This window comes from Mustela nivalis, assembly GCF_964662115.1.
Source record: "Mustela nivalis genome assembly, chromosome: 16".
Lineage (NCBI taxonomy): Eukaryota > Metazoa > Chordata > Mammalia > Carnivora > Mustelidae > Mustela > Mustela nivalis.
Window position 1 is genome coordinate 57,933,887 of NC_139035.1, and position 19,474 is coordinate 57,953,360.

The window sequence follows — 19,474 nt, forward strand, 5'->3', positions numbered from 1 at the left end:
GACACTGGGATCACTACCCAAGCCGAAGGCAGAGGCTTTAACCCACTGAGCCACCCAGGTGCCCCGCTTTTGTGTTTTTTATGTAAATGGTGACAAATTTCCTTCCATTCAGGAACCTAGGCCGTTGAAAAAAGTTTGAAATCTGCACTTAAACAATTTTGTTTATAGGAGGCTTTTTTTCTCCTCCAAACTTAGTCGAGACATCCTAGCTCTTATGATTCAACAAAGTTTAAGTTCGTTATGTGTTTCAGAGAACAGTGAAAGCCAAATTAGCCAGGAATAGGGAATTTTTTTTTTTCTGTTGGAGTAAGGATTAAACAGAAGAACATGCGTCCCATTTCGAGATCATGCCCATATGGTTTAGTACTGGTAACTAGTACTGGTAACTAGTCAAGACTTTGGCAGGCACAGCAGCGGAGGTTCCAGATCAGTGGTTGTGTGCGTGGTAAGGAGATGCTGTCTGTCTTCGCTTATTCTCTTTGCTCCGGAGCTGCTCACACTTGGCTTGCCTCCTGGCCTAAACCTGCAGTGAGGGAGTTTTCCGAGGCCCGGCATGCCATTGGTGCTGGTGGCCGCAGCCGGGCACGCCTCTGACCCGGGAGACCGCGTCTCCTTAACGTTACTGTGGGCTGTGGGGGCTCCGTGAGCAGGTGAAGAGTGGCAGCCTGCAAGCTTGTGGCCACCGCTGTCACTGCCGCAGGTTTCCGGTCTGTGATTGTATTTCTTGTGGCGTCGTCTCTTGCTCCTGGCCCCACAGAGCTGCCTGTACCACTCCCCTGCCCTTCTCCCTACCGCCAGCTTATAGGGAAGAAAATAAAAATCGCTTTCTCATTGCTTCCAAACAGCTGCTCACTGCTGCTGCAGGACGACAAGCTAAAAAACCATCATGAGCTTGTCGTGCTTTGCCGGTCACTCCTGCCGTGTAACTGAGAGAGAGACTGGTGTGAGATTAGCTTGGTCATGTAAGGTCTGACAAATGAACATTCTCCGACGGGGTTTTTTTCTTTTTTTTCCAAAGTCCTTTGCCTCCTAAATTCATTTCTTTGACTTTCCACAGCTACAGTTAGAATATTAAGATGGGTTTTTTCTTTCCTTCTTAAAGAGCAATGTATATCCGGGAGGTAGCATGGCAAGAAGGAACACGTATGTGTGCGAGAGGACCACAGATCGATACGCGGCACTGCAGAATGGAAAGGACAGCAGGTAACTGTCACTGCGTCACGTGCGGCCTGCGTCGCTGTCGTCGTGCATTACTGCTCTTGCTGGAACACCTGTAGCTCATGGGTCGAGAGCAAGGGGACTGCTAGAGGCTATAGCTGCAGCCAGCCGTTCTCGCTAAGGCGTCTCCCCTTCTGTACCAGGATGGGAGCGTGCTTAGGGAAAACGGACGGTAAATCTCTTAACCTGTGGTCTGACTGCTGCGTGAAGCCTGGTAGTAAATATTTCGGTGTGATAAAACAGATTATCCCCTCCTGACCTGATCGTCTTAATCTGTCTTATTATATACCTGCTGCTTCCTTTTTATCTTTTACTTTACTTTTTTTTTTTAGCCTTCCCTCCTTGCCCCTCCCCTCCCGTCACGCCATTGTCGTGTCCAAACCATGGAGGTCTCCTTTTCCTGCCTTTAAAGAAATGTGGCCGTTTTAGCCGATCGTTGAGAACCATGGAAACCTCAATATGTTTTATTTTAAATAAGGACAAATCATAGTATGTTTGTTATTTTTAAAATTTAGCTGCTTTTCCTTGTGAGTTTTAAGGGCTCTTCATCTATATATAGTACAAAAGGGCAGGGAGCCTGTTCTCATAAAATTCTGGTCTTAGCTCCGTCTGTCGTCATGTCAGTGGAGGGGACAGACTATGCTTAACATTTGCTCCTCCCAGATAATAGACACGTGAAGGAAGTGTGATTATGGAGCGTACAGAGGTAAATGTATCTCCCTCGCACCTAAGATCCTTTAAGCTAGAAAAGGACTTGGGGACTGATTTCTGACTTCACTCCTTCTCCCTTCCTCAGTCCTGATCTGCAGCTCCTTTAACGTACCACAGTTAATTGATGAGTAGAACGAGCTGAAAGTGTTCTCATGATGTTTCCAGAGACAGTATTTGTCGTAATTATGAATTCTTACTGTGTAAGGGACAACAAACCACAGCAACACGTTCTGCCAAACAATGGCTCTTGAAAAGTGAAAAAGGTCTCCGATCATGAGAGTAATTTCATTGTCCTTCTCAGATTCACAGTTACAGAGCAAGCGTGTACAGGATCTTTTCCATGGAAGGTAGTGGTAAATTCACTCTGTACGTTTTTGGCAAGAATATTGGTTAGTTAATAATGCCACTAATTTAATTTCTTTTAAGTGTCTCAGTCATGAAAGGTGTAGTCAATTTAGATTTTAAAAATCTATCTCTTAAATTTAAGTAAACTGCCATTTCTCTTCTCTTTTACATTTCTATGGTCTTCTCAACTGTTTTCTGTCGAAAGCCTTACGGAGATGTCCGCCAGTAGCATATCCTCTGCAGGCTCTGCTGTGGCTCCCACCATCCCCTCAGCACGACCCCGCCACCAGAAGTCCATGTCCACTTCTGGCCATCCTATTAAAGTCACACTGCCAACCATTAAAGACGGCTCTGAAGCTTACCGGCCCGGGTAACGTGCTGGGTGCATTGCGTATCCGAACATAGCGGCTTACAAAAATATACGATAAGCACCATCACATCGAGAGCGTTCCAGGAAGATTCAGTGTCTGTAGCAGGGGGAAAAGTTGAATTAGAACCTAAACACACCACACCCTACCTGTTTTCAAAAATGTTGCATATGATTTAAATCATTTCCTAAAGGAATTTTCTTTAAAGATTTTGTTTTAAATCCACCTATAAAGGATTGCTGCCCAATTTATCATTCAGGTAAATTGAATTTTTATGGTGTAAAAACAGAGCTACAAGAGACTGGGAATGGAGACCTCTGGGTAACCCTAGATGCTGCCAGTTACTTTTTTTTTTTAATGAAATTGACTTTTTTTTTTTCTCTATCAGGGAAACAGATGATCTCAAAGAACCCTTTTAGGTTTAAAATGATATGTCCATTTTTCCAGTATTTGTCTATGTTAGGATTTCTGAAGTTCAGAAGCATTGTTAGTCAAAGGGTTACATCAGCGGGGTCACGGAGCCTCACATTGTCCCCCAGGCCTGCACTGTGAATACGAAATGGTTCTATTCAGATGCCTTTTGATGAAGAACATTCGTGTTCCACAGTCCCGAGTGGTTTAAATTCTGAAGTGTTTGGATCCCTGTTTCAATAACTTCTTCATCTTTAATAACCATATTTCCCTAAAAGGCGTTTCGTTTTGAACTGAAATGTCGTCCCTCTCCCCTCAGTGCGGTGACCCCCGTGCATCTCTAATGGGAGCAGGTGAAGCAGGGCCTAGGGAAGGTAGCCGTGGCCAGCTCTTGGTAGTTCTTGGTTTTGCTTTGTTGTTTTGTTTTGGTAGATTTAGAAGGAGTGAAAGCTTTCTCAGTCACCATTCCGAATAACCTAACCTAATTTGTCCCGACAGTGCGACACAGAGAGTGCCTGCTGCCTCCCCCTCTGCTCACAGTATTAGCGCCAGCACCCCGGACCGCACCCGCTTCCCCCGGGGCAGCTCAAGCCGCAGCACTTTCCACGGGGAGCAGCTGCGGGAGCGTCGCAGCGCCGCCTACAACGGGCCACCCGCCTCCCCCTCGCACGAGCCCGGAGCCTTCGCACACGCCAGGAGGGGGACATCCACGGGTATAATAAGCAAAATCACATCCAAATTCGTTCGCAGGTCAGTACCGATGTGCGGGGGTGGTTGTTTCCTCGAGGAATTGCAAAGGTGACTCGGTTTTTTCTTTCACCTTTCCTGTGATTTTCCAAAATGGTTTCATGGCATTTGACCGAAGTTTGAAGAAGAAAATCAAGGAGGACATGATATATTTTTCCCTGAGACAGAGAAAAAAATGCACAACATAGGAATTGTTAAATTCTGTAAAAGAGAGTGGAAAGAGTGGAAACATCAAAAATACGTTTAACAGATTATCTCCTACTCAAATGCCTTGATTTAAAAAAAAAAAAAAGGAAATAATGAGTTTCCATTTGTCCTTCAAGTAATATTTTTCAGATTACTTTTCAATCGCTCACTAATAATGTGTAGTTTACCCCTTTTTTCCTTCCTTGTGAAACAAGCCTCTATTTTGGAGTCCCATGGATCACTTACGGAATTTAACATCATAGAAGCTTAACACCAAAACCCAGCAGAAACAGAATGAGTCCGAGTATAGTCAACTTCTAATCCAACAGAGTTGTGCTCTTCTCAAAAGTTCCCTGACGCATTGATGACGGAAGTCGCTGAACGCGATGCAGGTGGATGTCCGTTTGATCTATGATCAGGTCCCCCTGAAAGCCTGTAAAATTCTGCACGTACAAAGCCCTGTGCTAGGTGCCAAGCAGGACACAAAGATGAGTAAGACCACATCTGTGTGCTCCAGACGCCTGCAGTCCTGGAAGGGGCACACGTGTGAGCAGATAGCGTGATAGCGAGCAGAACGCGTGCCACAGAATGCGAGGCCACAGGAAGGCACCACTGTCTACGGGGGTGGGGGACAGCTAAAGCTCCATACCACAGAGTGGTTTGAGGAGGTAGAAATTCTAGGGAGGAAATTATTATACATGCTTTAAAAAAACATTAATTAAATACTTAATTATCCAGGTTATTAGTGTTCTAGGATTTCAGAGAGCGTTTGCTGCAAAGAGAAGCAGCAGCTTTAGTCTCTCGCCTTTTCTTGGAGCTATTCATGGACAGTTTACCCAGGCTGCCCAGCTGCATTTAAAACTTTAAATGCTCAAGTGCAACATTGATTTCTAACCGTATCAACGGTGATGTTGTACCCTGTGGGCAGCGACCACACAGCATGACACCTGGAGAGAGAAAGAGCCGGAACGAAGCTCACCACAGAGTCAGCAGGGCAGTCAGTGCTGTCTGACCGTCTTCAAGGTCCTGGTCGGATCTGCAGTAGTTTCTGCTGGGTGGAATTTGGCTGACCACTCAAAGCCAGGATTAATTAGTCATGGCTAAGGCAGGATTAATTTTGAAGTGAAGGAGGATGGTTTTGAGTCAAGAAGCTCAATTATTAATTGTACATTAAAGCAACGTGTAACATATTTCTCTTTACTTTGCGATGAAAGCATAGATTCTAGAGGAAGCATAGTCAAGAGCCCTGGAGAAGAGCTTAGGACAGAGTGTCGGAGCCAGAACGTGGCAGGGAGAAAGTCTGTTGGGAGCCTGGGATGGAGGATGGCCGTGGAGCCACGTGACTGACCTGGGACGACCTGCTGGTGCCGCTGCCCAGCCGCGAGGGAGACGGAGGGAGCCCCTCCCCAGGAGCACTTCCCACAGCGCGGGGCGCCCTGCACACGTTTTGCTCGCTTGGCCCTTCGTCTTCCTCCCACCTCGCCAACTGTCCGTCTCCAGCCATTTTGCTGGTTCTTTGCAGGTTTCCTTGCCTTTCCCCTTCACCTCGAAGGACCAGACTGGCCCAGGGCTTGGGCTCCGGACAGGCTTTCCTCTCTGGCCGTCCTCACTCTCTTGTGGATCTCATTCAGGCCGATGACCTTACATTCGTCTTACGTGAACAGCTCCCAAACCTGTGTCTTTAGCCCAGGTCGCACCTCTGAACTAGAGACTCCCGTAGCCGGTTGTCTATGCAGCCTCTCCACATGGCTGCATAGACTCCCAGACAGACTGTGTCCAAAATCCAGCTCCCCACCACCCCCCAACACCGGTCCTCCCTCTTTCTTCACCACATTAGGTAATGGGGACACCTTCCTTCTAGTTCTCAGACCACATGCCAGGCTGCTGGCCGGTGGTGTTGGCTCTGCCTTCCCAGCTTCTCCCAGACGTAGCTTCTTCAGTCAGTCCTACGGCAGCCTCTGTCACCGAACCCACTGCCCGTCTCCTGCCTGCTAACAGCCCTCCTCACTTCTGCCCTGTCCTCGTCTGTGCTCAGCAGGGCCTGTCCGCACTTGAAAGCCCGCAGCTTGCTTTTATCCCACTCAGAACACAGTTCGAAGCCCGCACAGTGGCCTTGAAGGCCACTGGTCTGGCCATTTCTGCTCTGACCTCATCTTCTCCCCACGCCCGTCGCTGGTCACACGCCGGCCACATGGGGCAGCTGAGTGTCCTCGCACACACCGGGGCTCACCGTGCAAGGTTTTGTGTTTGTGGCTCCTTCTCCCTGGAACCTCTCCTCCCGCCCTCCCCCTCCCCCATCCCCTCAGCTGCCCAGCTGGCTGCTTCTGCACTCATCTGGGTCTTTGCTGGAGCGTCCCTTCCCCAGCGAGCCCTTCCTCCATTCCCTCTTTGCAATCACTGCCTCTTCTAGCAGCGGCCCTCTCTCTGCTTTGTTTTTCTCCGTAGCATCTAACACTACCTGAAACCATTGTGCGCGCGCACACACACACACACCCCCCACTTTACCTGTTTGTTCTCCGTTGAATCTGCTGCTGCGTGTTGAGGGCCTGCAGCGACACGTGACGTGACATTCACACATGTATGGAATGAGTGGTTGAATAGTGTGGGAGACCGATTTTGAAAGTAAACAGATAAGGTCACAGTCAGTCCCGGTAAGTGTTCTGAAGGAAGCAGGCCCTGAAATAGAAAGTCCTCTGAGGGTTCAGGGTGGCCGAGCTGGCCTCTGAGAGGAGCCAACAGGAACATTTCCAAAGTTCCACGATGCCTTTCTTAACTTCTGAACAGTATCATTTCATTAGAGCCTTTTGAGGGGCAGCTCGGGGAGAAGAGGCCAGGGTAGAAGTTGTTTGCTATCCTTTGTTGGCAGTTTGGTAGGATTTTTTTGTCTTTTAATTTTTGACATATTTTTAATTAATTCAGGATTTGGTTAGAGAAAAGAAAAAATTGCCAGTTCTCCTCGGAGGTCACTTGTCACCACGTGAACAGCATTGGCTTTACGAGTGCGTGTGTGCTCGCTGCCGGGCACGGTCTTCCCTCGTGTCGCCTGCGCAGCTGCAGAGGGTGTGTGGGCCGCACGCACGGCCCCGTGCAGGAGCACACGCGGAGCGCTGGTTTCTGTACCAGGAGCGAACTGCGGCGTTCTCAGCCGCCAGCAAACCGAAGTGCGGTGGATCTAACTGTGTGCTCTGTATATTGAACTTTGCGGGAGGTTGGAGGCCTGGCGGGAACCGGGAGAATTTCCCGATGTTCAGGAGCTATTCTAGCCTTATTATTTATCATTCTCACCCCAGCTCCCAGATTGTCCGTCCTTCCCACTTGTCTCTTAAGACCATCCTGAGTTCAAGCCCTCCCTTTCTGTCCGTCCCCTTTGCCTTCCTCACTTCCCTGTGACCCACACTGGCCCCTGAGTGACCAGCGGCCCCCTGGTGATGTCACGGGGTTGTCTGGCTACAAGCTGCCCCCACCCCCACCAGACCTCATCTGATGGGGTGATGTCAACAGCGACAGCCCCAACATCTCGCCAGCTTTAGCGCCGACTGAGTTGATGTGCCACTAGATGCTTAAAAAGAGGAAAAGATGAGATGTTATAGGGAAAAACATAAGAAAATTTGGGTTGTTAAACTTTAGGAAGGGAAGGGTAAACAGTAATTTGGAGTTAATCATTTGTGTACTCGAAAACCACTGTTACAAAGAGGAAGCCCGTTAAGTTCTCCTTGGCCGGTAAAAAGGCTGTATGCTGAGATGCCACGTGAGAGAGTTGTTTTCTCGTCTTAGGAAAGAACTTTCCAATTAGGAAAGTGACTTACACTAGAGTACTCTATCAGGGAGGGTGTAGAAATACTATTTCAAAAGCCAAAAAAAAAAAAACCTTTTAAATAGCATTGAGAACCGTTTGTTTGGATAGTTCCATTGAACTACTATACAAACTGGAGATTGTAGCAAACCATATGATTTTTTAAAAAGATTTTATTTATTTGACAGATCACAGGTAGGCAGGCGGGGGCGGGGGGAAGCAGGCTCCTCGCTGAGCAAGGAGTCTGATGCAGGGCTCCATCTCAGGACCCTGAGATCATGACCTGAGCCGAAGGCAGAGGCTTAACCCACTGAGCCATCAAGGCGCCCCAACCTTAATGATTTTTTAACCACAGCGCTCTTATTAGGGAATAACCAAATTAGGTCAGTTGAGTATATATTGCTGTGTATAAGATAGTTGGCCACTTTTGTCTGTGTTTTGTAAGAGTTCAGTGTCGGGGAGCCCTGCTGCCCTGCATGTGCTCCGACAGCCCGCGGGCTCTGTGTCTCCCCAGCTGCCTCCCTCGGGGCGGCTGGACTAGGTGAAGCCACTGCCACGCGGCAGACGCTCTTCAAGTGGGTGTTTCTGTCGGCTTCCAGGACGGCAGGAACGAGGGGATGGGAAGCCATGCTGAGTCTGTGGCTGTTTCAACAGTGAGAACAGGAGAAGTAGAGCCTCATTCCTAATGCTTCAAGTTCGGCAGCTGCGGAATAGGTGTCTACTAACAGCCACTTGGCCGGCGAAATAGAAGTCGGACACAAGCCCGGGGAGACGCACGCCCCTTTCTGTTAGAGCAGCCGCCTCACTGCCCTTCGTTCCCGCCCATGGGCCGCCCTCCAGGCCATCCGCACGGCTGCACGTGCCTGATGATATGCATTTCCAGCTCTTGTTCTTTTTTATTTTTTTAAAGATACGTCCATGTGCTATCATAAAGATAGGTTTGTGTAGTTAACACTGAATTATTACACTTGCCAATGAAAATGCCAGTTATTGGAAATTTAAGAAATCCCCATTTGACTGTAAGAATCTGTCTTGTCTGTCCTTTTTGATTCAGAGAGGAAAAAGGGTTTTGCACAACATGTTTGTCAAGAAAGGCCTGGTGTTAAAGACCCTGAGATGCATAAGGCATTCGTATCTCTAACCTCCAGCTCAAGCCGTAGAGGTCGGTGTGTGGGTGTGATTCGCTCATTGGGGGATGAGGAAAGTGGCCCTGATTTTATTCCCACTGCAGTCACTTTACAGAAATAACATGAATGTTCCTGGAACAGTGAAAACATTAAGAAAACATTAACTTCTGAGTTTGAGTTGGTTATATATAATAGTATTTTGCTCTCCCATGCCATCTCTTAATGCATCTAAACTGGTGTTTAACTTGATGCTCCTCTGTCAAGATTTAATTACATTTGAAAATGACAAAGTAGTTAAAATTTTAGTAGACTTCAAAAATATAAATGACGTTCAACAGAAGGACGATTAGTAGAGTTTTCCTGGTTTTATTTCACAGGTCGATATCCAGGTAAGATGAATGTTTCTGCCTAATTGATCTCGTGTTTTTAGACTCACCTGCTTGGATAGGCTGTCAGTTTGCTGTAACGTTTGATCGTGTGCATGAATCACTAGTGTAACATGTGAAGTTAAGTTCATTGCTGATTTGAACTTGGTTCTTATTTGTAGAAACAGAGATATGTTGAACTTTATTTTTAACAACAAGGTTATATATTTTCTAAATTGAGCGACTACTAGAATTACATTTATAACAAATACAAAGTTGGATCTCACTGCTGAAAATTATTAAATAGTTTTAACTATAAATTGAACTAAACTCAACCCAAAGAGAAATTCTGACTTTAAAATTGTGACTGGGAATTGGAAGATCCTCTTAAAAACAGAAACAAAAGCAAAAATGCTAAACCATCATAGCATCTCCTCTGACAAGACCCAGTAGACGCTCAATAAAATGGCAGCTGCGCTGCTTACAGCGCAAACGTGCAGAGCCGTGTGAGGCTGACTAGTAACAGAAAAGTGTGCTGAAGTTTGCTTAACACGTTAACTTTAACATCATTTTAGATGTGGGTTTTCTTGGTCTATTTTTCACTCTTATCATTAAATCTCAACCTCCACTTTGTTTTGAGGGATCCCAGTGAAGGCGAAGCCAGTGGCCGCACAGACACCTCAAGGTGAGGAGCCACTACCAATACTTCGCTGCTAGGCCCCCCTCTATGCAGACGTGCTTTCGAAAGACGTGCAGGACCTAATAAATCTTAAGAGCTAATAACTAGAGAGTATGTGCATTTTACGCTTTTATATCGGGATGGGTTTGCTTAATGTTGCCTAGCATTTAACGAAGTGTGAGTTCACTTGAAGTTTGCTTTTCTCAGCATTGTTTTGACTTGTATGCTCTGTAGAGAAGTAGCCTTCCTGTCCTATAAAATGTGTCCTAGCAGAAGAATTAATGGATTAAAATGTACTGATCCTTTTCTCACTAAAATGATGTAACTGGAATTAGATAACACGGAATACGGAGGTGGCCAAATTATGTAGGAAGGTTTGAGATTAGGAACATTTTAGGTGAGTGTGCAGTGGTGGACCACATTTGCAGACGCTCGCCCTGCCTCCCTCAGTGGTTTTTGGCATCCAGCGGTGGCTGTGTGTTCCTTCTGACGGCGGGGGTGGGGGGGGCTCTCCAGCGCAAGCCCAGTCGGAATCAGGTGGGGGGCCCCGCCCCGAGGGTTTGAGGTTGGGTTGGGGGTCACTGCGTGAGATGCTGGTGCTGCGGGTCCGAGACCCACGCCAATGGCGTGTTAGTACTTGTGTTCATATTGACAAACGGGAAGTCAAAGAAAGGAAGGCATTAAATTATTTGACGTGTACGCCAGCTTGAAAGGACCCGTACAGATCACAGAACCTGGACGAGCACCTCCACAGTAGGACAGATGCCCCAGCTTCATTCAAGAACGAGTTTTGACCGGCTGAGCACAACCCCCAGTTTAATTGCTACCTCTTAAAATTAATTAAAATATAAAATATAATGAGCTTGGGAAGACTTTACCAAGCATTCCTAGGTGATTTATTTATTTATTTATTTGCAAGCTGCTATATTTGGTTACAGTAGTTGAAATGTCTCTCTGTTGAGTTAGGTGCCCGAGTCCCCATGGTAGGCAGCCGGAGGAAGGGGAGGCAGGACGAATAGTTGTGACTTTCCTTCTGCCTGTGAAATAAACAGGAAGGACATTTGGGGTAGCCTCTCCCCTCCCTGAGTCGCGGCTTCAGAGACTCTTGTGTCTCATCCCGCCTTTCCACGAAATTTCCCTCTGAGACACGTGATAGTACAGTGGGTGCCACGGGTGGCCGCTGCAGCTTTCCTGTCTGTCCTCTGTCCATTTCATGGGGCTGCGGTCCCTTTCTTTCCCATGGGGTTAGTTTTCTTTTTTTTTTCTTTTCTTTTTGCTTTTCAACAACCTTAGTGAGTGCCTACTGCCTATGGGTAGCCGGTCATTCAGTTCTCACAAGAGCCTGGTGAAAAGTATCCATTCTACAATTGAGGAAACTGCATGGAGCAGGAGGTCCTGTCCTGTCAGGGACGTGGCGGGGCACACTGGGGAAAAGCCGGGGCTCTCGAGCCAGACCCTGGGGGTTTGAGCCGTGCCCCACCACTTGCCTAGCTGTGTGACCTTGGGCAGTTGCTCTAACTCAGGAGTCGTTAGGGTAAGTGAGTAAATAGTGCATGTTAGGCACTTGCAATAGTTCCTGGCACCTAGTAAGTGCCCAGTAAATGTTCGCTGTCGTAAGTAGCCTTAGCATTTTCAGGAACCTTCTACATTTCCCACTCCCAGTGAAAACACCTTTGAGATACATGTAGAAAAATGACCTTGGTGGAATGGAAGAAAAACTGCTTCCTGGTCTTTGTTTTTTCGGCTCATTAGCTCTATGACCTTAGAAAAGTACTGTGAGTTTCCTAGCCACCGGTTCTGTTTTTAAAACGTGGGTTCAATCACGTGGTCTCCTGGGTCCCTTCCAGCCCTGGCATGCCGATTCCATAACCGGAGCTGGGCATGTGGTTCTGATAAACGACTGGCAGGAGATCTGCAGGCCCAGGGCGGCCTGCGATGCAGTGGCTTAGTGTCCGTGAGCCAAGAGAGAATGAGAGAGAAGATAGTGAAACAAACACTGCCCGTATTTGTCTAATAGTCTTGAGAAGTTCATTTTCTCTACTTCGTTCTTTCCTGATTTTCTCAAACTTGCATCATTTGCAGAGATTTGGGCTAAGGTACATAGGAATAAGGAAGAAAATGTGTATAGCAGTGTACACATAGAAATGCACATACACAACTATATGTGCGAGTATATCCTAATTCTGACATAAAGCATATGCATGAACACAAAACGTTCATATCATAGGTTATAGACTCCTTTCAAAGGTTATCATTTTTTCTTTAAATCACATATAAATGAGCTAAATTAACAAGTTAAAATTGCAACATCTGTATCTGGAAAATTGCTCCGCAAACTTAATTACAGGGTCTTCTGAATCATAAGTAATCTATTTTACCTTTCTGGGATGATTTGAAATAGGTTTTCTGGTTCTATATTATTTACGGGAGCCCTACAATATGGACAGTTCGGTCAGGTTGATTCCCTTAACAAACGTGTCCGTCAGCTCCCGTGTGCCCAGCGCAGCCCTAGAGGTCCCAGAGAGACCAGGGAGCAAAACAGATGAGATTCTGGGCTCTCCCAGAAGTCACAGCCCAGCGGCAGAGTCGGACAGGAAACAATGACCGTCCTAGCTAAACTAATCAGCTGGTGTATTAGGGGGAAATACAGTAGAGGAGAATGTAGCAAGGCCCCTAGAGGAAGCACTAGAGCAGGGCCGGGGCGGTGGGTGGCCGAGCCGGGGGGAGCTGGGGGTGCCCCAGGCTGGTCGAGGTTTACCGCGGGCAGAAAGTGAGCCGAGCGCTGACAGGAGGGAGTTGCCGGAACAGCCCTTGTGCCCTGAGCACGGCCCCGAGGCCAGTGCGTCTCGAGAGGAGGGAGCAGCGAGGAAGCTGGGAGGAGGTGGGGGGTCGGAGGCAGGAGTGGGGGTGTGGGCCGCGTGGAGCCTCGCAGGCGCCGCTAAGGACGTCTTTAGCAAAGCGCCGCAACCCCGAGCGGGCCCGCCGTCTCGTTGCCCGTGCGGTGCGGTGCGGTGCGAGCCGCCGCCTTCGCTCCTCGCAACGCAGCACCGTCGGTCCGCGCCATGCGGTGCGAACAGGCCCTCTGTCGCCATGACTGCTAGCTTTGTGCCCAGTCCTTTTCCTCCCCAAAAAAGGTAGAGAAAAAGGGGAATCTATGTTTTTACAAATATGTATTTGTAAAGAGAATGGTAGCGGTTTCTGTGTGTGTAAAGGTACAGGAAACGGAGCATCTGCTTTTGCAGGTGAAATTATGGAGGAGCTGACAAAGCGTTAAGTTCTTCACTTTCAGCTGTAAACTCGTTTGCCACAAACAAGGCCGAGGCAGATGGCGTCCCGGGGTCTGTTTTGGGGACAGCGAGATGACGCAAACATTTGTATCTACCTGAAGGCAGTCTGTGAATTGGGTAGTTTAGACTGAGCGATGACCGCTGAGGCTCCGTGTGTGCTTTGATTTCTCTGCTGAACGCGGTTTTTGTTTCCATTCTCTCCCTCTGCCCTCTCCCTCTAGAAGTACGTCAGGGGAACCAAAAGAAAGAGACAAGGAAGAGGGTAAAGATTCTAAGCCACGTTCTCTGCGTTTCACGTGGAGTATGAAGACCACCAGTTCAATGGACCCCAATGACATGATGAGAGAAATCCGGAAAGTGTTAGATGCAAATAACTGTGATTATGAACAAAAAGAGAGGTTTTTGCTTTTCTGCGTCCACGGAGATGCCAGACAGGACAGCCTCGTGCAGTGGGAGATGGAGGTCTGCAAGTTGCCGCGCCTGTCCCTGAACGGGGTCCGCTTCAAGCGAATATCGGGGACATCTATTGCCTTTAAGAACATCGCATCTAAAATAGCAAATGAGCTTAAGCTGTAAAGAAACTCAAATTTACAGGATCAGGGAAGATACATTCACATATGAGGTACAGTTTTGAATGTATTGGTAATGCCTAGCGCGATCGGCCTGTGAGTCTCCCACGCTCCCCCACCATGTAGAAATCGCCCTTCATGCAGTAAGGACAACCATAGTTAGGGACTGGACGGCTAGAGTCCGCGTGAAGTATATGAAATATCTGTAGCTAAAAAAGTAGGTTCACATGTACAGGTAAGTATATTGTGTATTTCTGTTCATTTTTCTGTTCATAGAGTTGTATAATAAAACAGATGATTGCTTAAAGAACTTGTATAGTTGTCTAGATTTCTGCACATAAGTGTATGACGCTTTCAGTTGGAGATGTTCTTCCCTGTTATTTACATTCTGGTGGGTTTTTTAAATTCTTACCTCCATCATGCAATTTTGAAAATTGTGTCCAGAATTAAAAGTGCACAGAAATAGTCTTTAAAATTGTAGCATGGACTTTTAAAAATTATTTTTAAATCCTATTTAAATTTAAACCAGAAGCTGATAAATAGAGATCAGCTTTACTATACACAGAATTATTCCTGCTTATCTTTGCTCTCAGACCAGGTGTAGCTGAGAAAATACAAAATGTTTACAGTGTTGGCACTTAGAGTTTTTAAAATAAACTACATGGAAATAATCATTGCTTTGCCTTGAGCTATCTAAGAAGTGCTGGGAAAAAAGTTAAACCTGTATCAAATTTCTTTGAAACTTCTAAGTGGTTTTTGGCCCACTGCTAAATGTAGCAGCAAAATTAAAAAGAATCAATACTCCATCTGGCTATTATAAATGTGAACTTTCACTTAGGTTTGCTGCCTCCTGAATACCGCAGTGTCATTGCGGAAATAGAGTAATATCGGGACCGTCTCATAGCACAAACTCATCCTACAGGGTTGATCAATGCATTAGCTAAAGAATCATGCCACTCAGGAACTAACTGGCGTTGGGAACATTGACCTTTTCTCCTCCGAGCCTCTTCATCCACCCCCGACACAGTAAGATCTGTAAGTACTTAGGAGACTTTGGAGCAAAACCTACTATTTATAACAGTGTATTATTGATTTATGCTTACGTGGTTGTTGAGTTTGTTCCCAGGTAACCTGTTTGTTTTTACTATTTTGCCAGATTTCTTGTATTTATTCCACATCGTTATGCCTATAATGTGCAGCTTTGTAATTGGGCATTTGCCTCCTTTTCTTTGATAATTAGTGATACATGTGATGTAAAACCACTAGGAAAGGTACCTTTTCATACTTGTTATTTTTTACGGAATAAGCCTTGGAGGTTGACTGTGCAATGTTATTTAATGTTGTAATTACTGTAATATCAACATATGGGCCCCATCTGCACACACCTGAGAAATGGAAGAGTGTATTCAAATTTTATCAGTTCAAAGGAGAATAAAGCTGTGATAAATACTGTAATTCTAACCTACATCAGAAAGCTCCCTGTGTAGGTGACGTGCCATTCCGTAATGGCGTGCGGACTAGGGTGAATTTTACATTCTGTACTGTACTGTGACGTAGCTTTCTTCTGTAACAGTTCTGTTCTAAAATGAAGTGTATTTTTGCCTTAGCGAAGGATGGTGTTTGGAAAAAAAAAAACAACAACCCTGCGTAGCCCCCTTTTTAACCTAGTGTTCATTCAGAAAAATTGATGCAAATCTTTATTCACTTTCACTGGTGCACACTGAAATTTTACTTGAACAGTTCTCATAATAAAGCACTTGTCTTCTGCTCTTTATCAGAATGTGAATTACCTGTTTCCTGGCACAAAAATACTCTGTACGGGGAGTTTATTTCATGTGTTCTAAATTTAGTGGGCAGGGGGTGGAACTATGTAGGTTTTCAAAATGTCATTATGACAAGAAAAATTGACTCTTTTTATAGGAATTCCTAGCATCAAAATACTTAAAAAAAAAAAAAAGCCATCATAGAAAGTGATGGGGGGGCGGTTGGAGGGTAGGGGTTGGTTTCCTTTTTTTGTTACATTTTCTCACTCTGGTTAACTCTTATATGTTTGTGGCAAGGAACTTTACTTCAGTATTTTTTATGAACTAAAAATGAAATCTTGATATTCATTTCAGATTTTCCCATTTTATATGACAACATAACTATTTTTTTGAAGAGTTAGAGGAATTTTACAATATGTTTACATAAATAAATACCACTTATATTCACTGGCTATGTGATATCAGGGTTTCCTTGGTTTCTGTTTAAATATTATTTGACTTAACATCCCTAATATTAGATTAATTATTTTGTAGAGACTAGGTTACAATATTGAATTTGATAAATAAAAATTTGACAAATAATAACATGAAATAATACTCAAGAATCTTGACCAAGTAATATTGTCTAAGGTAGGATTTGATTTAAAACCTGATGGGCGTCTGGTGACTCAGTCGTTAAGCATCTGTCTTCGGCTGAGATCATGATCCCAGAGTCCTGGGATCAAGCCCCACATAGGGCTCGCTGCCCAGCGGGGAGCCTGCTTCTCCCTCTCCCTCTCCCTCTGCCGCTCCGCCTACTTGTGTTCCCCCTCTCACTGTCTCTCTCTGGATGAAATAAATATCTTTTTTTTTTTTAAATTAAAAATGAAAAATAAAATAAAATAAAGGGCACCTGAGTGGCTCAGTGGGTTAAGCCTCTGCCTTCAGCTCAGGTCATGATCTCAGGGTCCTGGGATCAAGCCCCGCATCGGGCTCTCTGCTCAGCAGGGAGCCTGCTTCCTCCTCTCCCCAACACTGCCTGCCTCTCTGCCTACTTGTGAGCTCTCTCCATCAAATAAATAAGTAAAATCTTTTAAAAATACTACTACTAATAAAATGAAACCTGAAAGACCTTGGGGCACCTGGCTGGCTCGTTTGGGGGAGCACATGCAGCTCCTGATCACAATGTCATGAGTCTGAGCCCCACATTGGGAGTAGAATTTACTTTAAAAAAAAAAAATCTTTTGGGAAGTGATTTTCAGGATCATTTCACAATGTAGGCAACAAAAACAACGTGAGACACCAATTTACTGTAAGTAAGTGAGCCCGTAAGAAAGTACTTACAGTGGTCCCTGCTTTCATTTTTAAGTCTTCATTTTGCAGCACCCACTGTGTCTTAAGACCTATGAAAGAATCGTAAAAGGTGGTTCCTACTTCTGAGATTTTGGTCCATTTCGGAAAGACAAAATGTAAGGCACACAAAACTGTAAAAAGCACACCCACATGGGAACAATGAAAGTTAAGCGAGCACAGACAGGAGCTGCCATAGGAATTTAAGGAAAGGTGAGTTTTTGCATAAGTAGGAGAAAGAGAGACCTTTTAAGGATTTTGAGGATGAATAAAATTTAAGAGTCAGAATGGAAATGATCATTTAGGAATGAATATGTGAGAAAAGACCTGTAGCCAGTAGGGGCTATAAGACATGTTAAAAATATACCACTTGGGGGCGGGGGAGTGCTGCCTGGCTCAGTCCGTCGAGCATGTGACTCTTGATATCCGGGTAATGAGTTTAAGCCCCGCATTGGGGGTAGAGTTTACCTACATAAATAAATAAATATATATTTTTAAAAACCACCTATACTAGGAAGTAGTGGGAGTCACATAGGTTGACGAATAGCAGGTTATATAAAGCACAGGTCGGCAGCCCTAGCTTGGACTTGACCTTTGGTTAGAGGGAAGCAATTAAGACCATTCCAAGCCAAAGAAATACTAGTAAGTTGTGTCTAAAAGAGGACCAATTTATTAATTTTAGCAACTTTGTTGAGGGCTAGCATACATCAGATTCTAGGTCCTGGGGAAACAGTAGTAAAGTAAAAAAAAAAAAAAAAAGAAAAAAGAAAAATTTGTGAGCTGGTCAAATGCTAGCACCAGGAAGATCTTGTCAGAGATCTTTCCAGGATCAAAAAGGGTGAAAAGAGTGTATTTGAGAGACATTTCAAAGGACGGATCAGCAAGACATCAGGAGTGGGACGTTCGCTATAAAAGGATGAGGGGGCGGCAGGGAGAGCTTCCTGGCATGTGATCCAGGCTTCAGCTCGCATATCAAGGCCTCCACTTTGATCTAACATGGTACCCAGTACCAGAGTTACCCTTCCACCTCAAACAAACAAAAATAGACAAAATGTATGAAACAACAGATGCAGGCAGGGGTTTTCATTCTGATGAAATGTTCTTAGGAGACTGGCAATGACAGTGAACCCTGAGAGGAAACAAAGGAAATAAACCTTCTGGTCAACCCGGCTATTTCCCTGGAGAGAGTTTCCAGGTTGTGGCATGGGGAGGGGGAACCCAAGTAGAACCTAGTATTCGCCCTCATTAAGGAGCCAGAGCTGAGAGCCCAGGGAGATCAAGACAGCTAGAGTCTGGAGGGGAGAGAGCTTTACAAAAACCTCAAAGATCTGCAGAGATCAAGCATCTGAGAAAACTGCATCGGCTGGCGAAAGCCACCTGGAATTGTTAGAATGATCAACCCTTGTATGGAAGTCGTGCCCTTTCCAGCCGGCCCTAGTGAAAACTCAGGATTCCCGGTTCAGAGGGTAGAATATTCAGAAGTTTTGTGGAATCTTATTTGGGTCCTGCATAACAAAACTTAATTATTCAGAAGGATAACTTAGTAACTCAACTATGTCCCAGAACAGAGTTTGAGATTATTAGTAGGAATACAAAATGTGCTTTCACCAACATGGGAATATTCACAATATCTAGTAGCATCCGTTCAAAAGTTTCCCTGCATGCAAATATGAGGGAAAATACCACCCTAACGAGGAGGAAAAAGTCGGTTGACACCAAAAATGGCAAAGGTGATAGAATTAGTAGAAGAGAACATTGAAACGGTTATAATAACACTATTTTGTATGTTCAGAAAACTGGAGAAAAGATTAAATACGTTGAGAGATACTAGTGGTCTAAAATAGCACAACTCTGACATCTTGAAATGAAAACTATAATTTTTGAGAAGAAAAATGCACCGGATGATACTAGATGAGACATTGCAGAAGAAAAGATCGTGAACTTGAAAACAGTGATGAAAACTACCCAAAATGAAACAACAACAAAATAAAAGCTAAGAAAAGATGGACTGTGCATCAAATGAGCCAAAGAACAATGTCAGTTGGCCCAGTGTTTGCCCAGACTGCCTGAGGGAAACGCAGGTGTGGAAGGACACTTAAAGATAGGATGGCTAGAATATTTCTAAATTTGCTAGATACCATAAATCAACAGACCTATAATATTTAACAGATTCCTGGGTCAGGAAACATGAAGAAAATGATATCAAGGTATATAAAATATAATTGCTTTTAAATCAATGATTAAAAAAAATAAAATCATTGATAAAACAGCAGTTTAAAATCAGCTAAAAAAAAAAAAAAAGACCTATTATGGAAAGAGGAACAAAGAAGGGATGAGGGATGACAGCCGACTTCTTGTCAGACACAATGTGAAACAAAAAACCAGTACTAAAAAAATAAAACTGTCAAACTAGAGAACTCAGATACAATATTTTTCAAAAACAAACATGAAATAAAGGCTTTCGGACACACAAAAGCTGAAAGAATTCATCACTAGCCGACCTGGTACTATAAGAACTGCAGAAGAAAGTCCTTCAGGCAGATGGAAAAGTATGTCAGATGGGGACCTGCATCTAC

At 45.0% G+C, this 19,474-nt stretch overlaps 1 protein-coding gene across 4 annotated transcripts in view; it reads left to right on the forward strand.

Moving 5' to 3' along the window:
* The window catches only part of MARK1 (microtubule affinity regulating kinase 1), a 116,519-nt gene extending 100,939 nt beyond the window's left edge, over nucleotides 1–15,580 (forward strand). The window contains exons 14-18 of one of the 4 annotated variants that reach the window (XM_082703032.1): nucleotides 1,103–1,203; nucleotides 2,480–2,644; nucleotides 3,552–3,803; nucleotides 9,912–9,956; nucleotides 13,459–15,580. In XM_082703032.1, the coding sequence (XP_082559158.1) occupies nucleotides 1,103–1,203; nucleotides 2,480–2,644; nucleotides 3,552–3,803; nucleotides 9,912–9,956; nucleotides 13,459–13,813 (918 nt within the window). In that variant the 3' untranslated portion in view covers nucleotides 13,814–15,580. The remainder of the gene's footprint in view (nucleotides 1–1,102; nucleotides 1,204–2,479; nucleotides 2,645–3,551; nucleotides 3,804–9,911; nucleotides 9,957–13,458) is intronic. The other 3 variants (XM_082703033.1, XM_082703034.1, XM_082703035.1) reach the window with 3 other exon arrangements.
* The last annotated feature ends 3,894 nt before the right edge of the window (nucleotides 15,581–19,474 follow it).